The 8,735-nt window shown below is 33.4% G+C and overlaps 1 protein-coding gene across 1 annotated transcript; it reads right to left on the bottom strand.

Moving 5' to 3' along the window:
* Positions 1 to 2,724: 2,724 nt before the first annotated feature.
* LOC132064172 (metacaspase-1) lies at positions 2,725 to 6,967 on the bottom strand. Its single transcript, XM_059457071.1, has 5 exons — positions 6,483 to 6,967; positions 5,007 to 5,337; positions 4,426 to 4,546; positions 4,071 to 4,298; positions 2,725 to 3,030 (listed from the first exon to the last, which is right to left on the bottom strand). The coding sequence occupies exons 1-5, from the start codon at positions 6,853 to 6,855 to the stop codon at positions 2,971 to 2,973; spliced, it is 1,113 nt and encodes a 370-aa protein (XP_059313054.1). The 5' UTR covers positions 6,856 to 6,967; the 3' UTR covers positions 2,725 to 2,970.
* Positions 6,968 to 8,735: the final 1,768 nt, after the last annotated feature.

Genomic DNA, 8,735 nt, shown 5'->3' with positions numbered 1-8,735 from the left:
TATTGAAAAGGCGAATCAGAGGATTCATAGAGATTGTAACACTCATATTCTGAAATCAAATACAACGATTGTTGCAATATTTTCCTGTCTTGATTATTATTTTCTCGACGCGAATTTTATTGTCTACACTTATTACTAGTTCAGAAAAGGATCAACGATGTCCCTAACCTATTGAATTTGTCTCAAAATTACCCCCTTCCACCCATTGGACAAAAAACGCTCTTAATGTTATCGTTTGACTTAAAAATACCACCAACCTATTGAATTTGAGCCAACACTACTTTCCTTCTACCTATTGGATCAAAAGTGCCTTCAACATTATTTTTTGGCATAAAAATACCCCTAAAACTAATGGTTGACTAGATGGGTTATATAAAAAATCAGTGACCATGTATGATTGATCAAGTGCTAATCCAATGTGAATTAAATTACAAACGGACCCACCCATATAATTGTACATGAATCCTTAGTTATTACCCCATCCCGATTTCTGTCCTCCCCGTATATGCCGAAATTTTTTACCATGGTAGAGACTCAACCAACAAAAGTTGTGTGAGGCTCCACCCTTTGCTTGACAAGTGAAATTTCTGGGTCCCACCAGTACTTTTGCTTACCTACTCCTTTCTCTCTCTTTTATTCTTTCCAATTATCTTTTTGCTCTCTCATCTCTCTCTTTCTCATAGAATGTAAAGCTTTTTTTTCTCTCTCTGTGGAAAATACTAGTTAATGTAAAAATATTTTGTTTATATTTTTTTTCAGCAGAGTATGGAACTTTTGACTTCACTAATGCACAACTATTATCAGAATTCTAAATATGCAAAATGTATATTAAAATGCGTGTGATATACTATACATGTGTTTAAAAGTTAATTGAGGTAATAAAACATTGAAAGACGATATTTAGCTTCACTCAGATTTATAAATCACATTTCTAAAATAAAAAAAGGCGCCTGGAGCACTAAGCTCCCATATGAAAGATATAATTTATTAAAAGCAATTATTGAATAATTTATGTAGTTAGCAAAGTGATTATTCCAAAATAATGTAATAAATGGTCAATCAATATTTTAGAAATGCATTAACTATTCCTTATTCCTTATATGTTGTATGCCATTTACAAAATTCACACAATTATGTATTGACAATTGGTCAATGTCAGTTTCGTACATTTTAGTAGATGAAGAGAAATCAAAAAGATCTATTTCTATCTTTATCCATTTATTTTGCCGATTTATGTTGGTTTATTCTTAGCATTAAAATAATGTAATACCTTTGATTCAAAATAAATGTCCACTTAGCCTTTAAAAAAATATTAATTCCTAGAAAAAATAGGTATTTTGACTAAACTACCCTTTATTAATAAGATTCTTACCTATTTATTGCCTTGAGTAAATAGGGGCAAAACTGAAAAATAAAGTTAATTCTTTCTTGATTATGTAAGTAAACATTTATTTTGAACCAAAATAAAAAGGCTAAGTGAAAACTTATTTTGGTGCTTTACAAAGTGATTTTTAGATATACGATTTATAAATTGCATTTGAGAAATGCAATTAATAAATTTGTTTCTTAGAATACGATTTAAGTTAACGTCATACACGTATACGTTTTGCATATTCTTAAAAGCTTTGAAAAAAAATTCTTCCTTTTTTTTTTTGTAGGAGCGAGTGAGAACTGGAAGACAAAATAACAACTAATTTACTATTGAAAACTAAATATTTGTTGGTTGAACTATGAAATTGCATGGGTTAATTCAGAAGACAAAATTATAAAACTAAAATTTGTGCTAAGTTATGTGGGGATAGTGGGCAAAATGATAGAGTGAATGATTAGAATAAAAGAGAGAAAGGTGTGGATAAGCAAAAGTACTGGTGGAACCTAAAATTTCACTTGTCAAATAAAGGATGTAGCCTCACACAACTTTTGTTGGTTGAGCCTCTACCATGGTAAAAATTTTCATATCTTCCTCCCACATTATTGCAAAAGACACATAACCTTTAATTCAAAAATTAAGATTCCCGTTTTTGCATTTCATTTGAAGTATTACGAGCACTTTTTTTTTTTAAAAAAAAAAAGCTTGTACCAGGTGTACTAAAATCTAAAACCTCAACTTTTGTCAGGTAAGGAAAACAGACACTAGGTTCCTCAATCCACACTGCCAGTTAAATTCCTTTGTTCTCCTGTATTTAGATTAATACAAACATAACAATGACCAAGTGCCGTGGATTTTACCAACCCAGTATCCCAATTGAAAAGTTCCAAAATACAAAGTTAGCAAGAACATAAAAATAAATTAACAAATGGAGTTGTTTCTGAGAAGATTAACTCTTTATTTTCGTTGCAAAAACAGCTCAAGCAAATATTTTTTGAAAACCTAAAAAGTTGAATTGGCAAACTCACCTAAGCAGGTAAACGAATCCACTAAAACGTCTATGATTAATGGATTGATTTGATTAAATAAATATTAATCAGAATTCATAGGACAAGAAAGGGGAAACTAGATCATTTGAAAAGAAGATATTTAGGAAAGAAAGCGACCAAAATTAGTATTCTGATGATCAAAAATTGAGACTCAGAATACAAGCCTTCACGTCTCCTCCAAAATCCAAGAGGTGCGTAGTCTCATCCAAGTAAGGTTTCAAACACTCAATTTTTTATTTATTTACAAATAGAGCGGCAAAAGAGGAATGTAAGCATCAAACTTCTACCCCTGGACAACCAAAAGTGTAAAGGGTAAACATCTCAGCAAATTTATTAAACAAAGGGACTTAACCAAATTCAGTTAATCTGTAGACACTGCAACAATTAAGGGCCAGCTACATCGACAATGATAATAACACTATTAAGCTTTCCATCAGAAATGTATCCTCATTCTCATGCATAAGCAGCATATTATAGAAGCCGATAAAATTTCTATCTTTACAAACAAGCCAAATCCAAACACACCAAGAAGGGGGGAGGGCAGAAGGAGTTTCACAGCGAAAATGGCTTTGCATACACATCGAATGGTTGGCAAGCTGTTAACTGGGGCTCCTGAAAAGAGTACAACATAAAAGAGCAAAGGTCAACAACTTAAATTCTGCAACTCAGGAAAATTGAGGTAAAAAAATGCTTTAATGTCTACACAAGTAAATTTGATATTGGTCATAATTTCAAAAGAATAAAGCTGATAAACACATCTTTGGTCTTTCAACGTATAGTAGTGCATTTATGCTCTTGCTAACCATGAGCTGCAAAAGGGAGTTGGCGCTTCTGGTCAATGCCAAAAAGAATTTAAAATGTGGGGTGACATACACAAGGGTCTTGCTAACCATGAGCTGCAAAAGGGAGTTGGCGCTTCTGGTCAATGCCAAAAAGAATTTAAAATGTGGGGTGACATACACAAGGGTCTGCACCAAACTCCCATAATCACCCAAAAGGACGAACAAGGTTGGATCAAGCCTAAGACCATTAAAGTAATTGCGAAGCCCCAAAAATTGAAGGCCTCAAGTGAACCAAGAATTTTTTTTCACTTCATAATAGATTTGAATTATTCAAATGTATGTTATAGTAACATTCTACCTAAAGGTAAAAAAACTGAGATCACTAGATGAATAGAATTTTAAAAAATAAAAACATGTACAAAGCTACAACAACAACAACATACCCAGTGCAATCCCACAAGTGGGTCTGGCGAGGGTAGAGTGTACGCAGACATTAACCCTACCTTGGGAGGTAGAGAGGTTGTTTCCGATAGACCCTCGGCTCAGAATAAAGCAATAACAAAGCAAGTCAAATAGGAAAAAGGAAACAGTGACTACAATTTTTTTAATTCAAAATGTATGAAATTATTTTTAACATTCTACATAGATGATTAGAATTTTGAAAAACATTACATTAACCTTAAATAATTCCTAAAACACTGCATAAGTCTTTATATATAAACTTATTATATAAATTTAAACCACTTATTAGAGATAGGATTCAGAACCTAAACACTGCTTCTTCAAGAACAGTTTTTCTTTACTAAAAATGAGATCGCTGATAAGAAAGATACACTTCAGTAGTAAATTAACGTAATATGTTGAAGTTACCTGACTAAATCCTCCACCCAAACCACCGACACTACCACCTGTCAGAAGCATGGAAATGAGAGATGTGACAGCACCGCCACCAAAGTCACCCCCTGAACTTCCACCAGCTTGTCGAATGGCAGTTCGCATTGCGGTCAATATACTTCCGTATGTGGCTCCATGACCGCGCTCAATAGCTTGAATGAAACAGAAAGTCATAGCACCAGTTGAAGTTATTTTTGAAAGAGCCTGCACATCAAAGTCATTAGTTTCATAATAGTTTCAAGTTAAATCCAGTACACAGAAAGAGGGATAAGCTAATAGTTTCAGGTTAAATTCAGTACACACAAAGAGAGATAGGATTAATCAAACTTACAGATGTATCAGCGGAAGTTTGATCATCATCACAACCGCTAAAAGAGAAAACTTCACCGCCATTAGTTCCTTTCCAGACACCAGAGCGGGGACGATGGTCCTCCCATACATATTGTCCGCTCCTATATCCATGAAGTTGCAAAAAATAAGTATTACCGAAGATAGAGTGGAATAAAAAGTTGATCATAGCTGAAAACGAAGAAAAATTACAGAACATTTTCAATGATGACATTTTCAGGTGTTACCTTGTGCACAACATATCATGTTTTAATTAATAAAATTTGTAGAATTCGATGTTTAGTCAAACCATATACATTCTCGAACTGAAGAGTTGTTCATGGAACATATCATATCTCAAATGTCAGAAAATCCTATCAGCCCTCTATCTTAGATGAAAATGAAACAACAGATACTTCGTTAATTTTTCTAATTAGGAATCTCTTAGGTGAAAATGAATACTCATTAAACATATTTTATGAAACAACCTCTTGTATATCAAATTATACCTCAATGCTTCAAACAATAGATTACAATTTCTAACAAAGAAAAAACATCATAAATTACTAAGGATAAGTGACATACCTGCTCATTCTACAAAGGAATGGAAGATCTAAAACAGTTCCACTGTGGCAAGCATCAATTATGGCATGAAGTTTTACTCCGTGAGGAAGAGGCCTGACAATTGTCGCATTAACCTCATCATCAACAATCATACCCTGAGTTTCAAAATCAAGGGGGCATAAAGTCTCGTCATATCCATCCACTTCATCTCCATTGTAATTCCTTTGTCTTGAGCCATGACCAGAATAATGTAAGAATAGTGAGTCTCCCGGTTGGCATCCCTGTACAAGCCAATATAATGCCATACGCATGTTCTGTTTAGTTGGAGTTCTATATGGGTCGGTTTCCTCTTCTGCACGTGTATTTTGACAAGAGAGTTGAAATTATGAAACATATCTCTAAAGCAAATTAATATAAGTTGACCAAAATCAAGTATACACTCTTCTGGGTTTATTGTCAATGCACAATGGATAAACTATGATAGTAAACAATTGTTTCAAACAACAGAAGAGTGTAGACATACAATAATAATTATTCATTCTTGAAAAAATGGTTAGGTACAAAAGGAAAATGTAATTTGCCTTTGAAAGTTGTTTGTGGCAATCAAAAGACTCTCAAGGTCGCAAAACAACACAATTAAAAAACAACAACGATAATAAAACTTATTAAGGCGATTCCAGGGACCACTAATATCCTTAACGTTAGACGTTCATATTTTGAAGACACCATCATCTGATCATAGGAGTATGTTGTCCTTTTTCCTTCATAACATGTTTAGCCCAACCCTGAACCCCCTACCTAGGAGCATGATAGTGGCTTTTTCTCGGTTCCTCCTTTGGTGACTCTAACCCCCTCATGATTAGAGGTCGATGGACCTAACCACACTAGGCTATCTCTTGAGCCTCTTAAACGTTATCAATGATCATTCGCTTAAAAGGGTACACTTGAGCCGAGGGTCTTTTGGAAATAGTCTCTCTACCTCCACGAGGTATGTGTAAGGTCTGCATACTCTACCCTCCCCAGACCCCACTTGTGGGATTACACTAGGTATGATGTTGTACGCTTAAACAGGACTCTTTGAAAGGTAATTTTCCTTCTTTGACATAGTTTGGAAACCACATGCATATCGGGAAAAAAGGTCTTTTGTTTATTGGTTTTCCCAAAAAGGAAAATAAAACCATAATAATGTTACTTGCAACAACTCCAATCTCAATCAATGTTTTCGCTTGCTACCATATAAAGTATTCCCTTTCATTAGATTTCAAAAAGCTTATATCAATCAACTATATATGTCTCAATTCCATACCAGTTGGTAAGCTAAACGACGACGACGACAACAACAACATACCCAGTGTAATGTGGGGTCTGGATATAGTTGATAAGCTAAACGAATTCTCTAAAAGAACAATTCTAAAACAGAATTAGATAAATCATAAGGTTCATTCATATAACTGTTAAACAGCTTCAAAAAGCAAAGAAAGATTGAATATTTATTACCAGTGAGCATAAGAATGGATGCTTCAGGAAAATGGAACTTGTTGATCAACATATATTTCATACATTTAGCATCATTAATACACCCTTTCAGCTCATGTCTAGAATACTTATACGATATCCCAACAATCACAGCTTTCTTTCTTCCATGTGCATTGGGTGGTGGGCCAGGTGGCGCGTGGCTGTACGGCGAAGGAGGAGGAGGTGCTGCGGCGGAGGAAGCAGGTGGTGGGTATTGATTAGGTTGTGGTGGAGGAACGGCGCGTGGGTCGGCTAATTGTGTAACTGCCTGACAAATCGCACAACGAATGGATCGTGCACCTGGTGGTAGTTGTAATGGGGTACGACAATTGGAACAATTTACTAACATCAACATGCCTGATTTGTGTGTTAGTAAATTGATGAATTTAAGGGGGAATTAATATGGGTGATCTATGTGAGAATGAATAGAATGAAAAAAATTGGAATTGAGGAAAATGGAGAAAAGGGTTTTTGGGAAGGGGAGAAATATATTGAGAGAATTATTTTTTATTAAGAAGAGAAAGAATAAGAATTAACAAAGGAGATGGAGGAAAGACGGGTAAATTAGGAGTCGGCTAGAGGAGTTGATGACCGATTGGTTGAAAAAGTGGGTTTAATGTGTTGAAATTAGATTACAAAATTATTGTATCTGCAAAAGCTTTTGACTTTTTATTTAATGTAATTTCGAAGAATGGAGGATAACTTATATTTGAAGGTTCGCCTTTGTAATAAAGAACAAACTGCAAAAGACAATAGCCAATGGTGGAGTAGTTATTTTTAGTTTTACAAGGGCCAACGATATTTATTTCACTGTTATTTATTGATCGGATTTTCCAATCAATTTCTCCGCCCACGTAGAGCTATTCTGATGCCCATGTGACGTGACAAAATACAAACTAGAAATTTTATTTCGTGAGTCACGTAATCAATATAATTTATGTGAGTCTAATTTATTATTTGACAAGTGGACTTATGGGTCCCACAGGATTGTTTTTAAGCATAAAATAAAAAAGGCAATATTAAAGTCTACATTTTTCCTTATTAGGATGCTTAGTTAAAAGGAAATTAAAAGATCTCCAAACAGCTTTGATGACAACCTAACAAAATTGTTGGTCTTGGAATATTTAGTTGCTGCAAGGTCTTTGATTTTAGTACTCCATAATTTTAATTGAAGTTTCTGCATATTAGAATCCAATCTAATTTAAAAGCATGAGCAATTTCTACATTTGTAAAAAATTTAACTTCTTTCCTATTATCAATTAAAATAAGATGAAAATTTATATTGACCTAGTTTTTTTGCTCTAAAAATCGACGGACTCCCGACTCATCATTTATAAAATAAATCTAAAAAATAAAAATAAAAAATCGACGACTCTATCATTATTTTAATAATATAATAAATATTATATATTTTCGTGCATTTTTGAAAAAAAATCAAAAGTTATTCTTAAAAAAAAAGATTTAAAAAAATTATTGAAAAAGTCGACATAATTGTATATGTTTTCGTCGATTTTTTCCATCGATTTTTTCCATCGGTTTTAAAGCTTTTAGTAGTGTTTGAGAAGAATGGTTACTTTTTACTTTTTTTTAATTTTAGGACTCGAAGCCGACACCAATGCTAGAATATTCTTTTTTTTTTTTTTTAAAACATCCTAGAGAAGGAAAAATGATTAATCTTTAATATTGTATAAAAAAATAGACGGAACTAAATTTGAAATTTTTTAGATAGTTAAAGCTTAATTAAGGGATCAAAACACTTTGTCGATAAGGACCATAAGTCAACTGCAAAAGACAATAGCCAATGGTGGAGTAGTTATTTTTAGTTTCACAAGGGCCAACGATATTTATTTCACTTTTATTTATTGATCGGATTTTCCAATCAATTTCTCCGCCCACGCAGAGCTAATGTGACGCCCATGTGATGTGACAAATACTAACAACTTAATTTGTCACGTAATCATGTGTCAAATGTTGATGCGTCTTTCAAGATGATACAAGAGTGTAAAGTTTATTTTTTATAACTATAAAATAACTTTTGATACTAAAATAAAGGTAGATGAAAAGAATTTGAACTTTGATCTCATACAATTTTGATTCATTTTATTGACAAGTATGACTTTGAAACTGTTTCAGCTCATTACAACTTTGAAGTTTGTTTCAGCTCATTACAAAAATTTCAATTCATATTAACTCTTCAAAAGATTTGTACTTCAAAAATTAATGCTCTCTCTGTCC

Source organism: Lycium ferocissimum, chromosome 7 (assembly GCF_029784015.1).
Source record: "Lycium ferocissimum isolate CSIRO_LF1 chromosome 7, AGI_CSIRO_Lferr_CH_V1, whole genome shotgun sequence".
Taxonomy (NCBI): domain Eukaryota; kingdom Viridiplantae; phylum Streptophyta; class Magnoliopsida; order Solanales; family Solanaceae; genus Lycium; species Lycium ferocissimum.
Note: the sequence above shows the minus strand (reverse complement) of the source record. Positions and strands in the feature narration are given on the sequence as shown.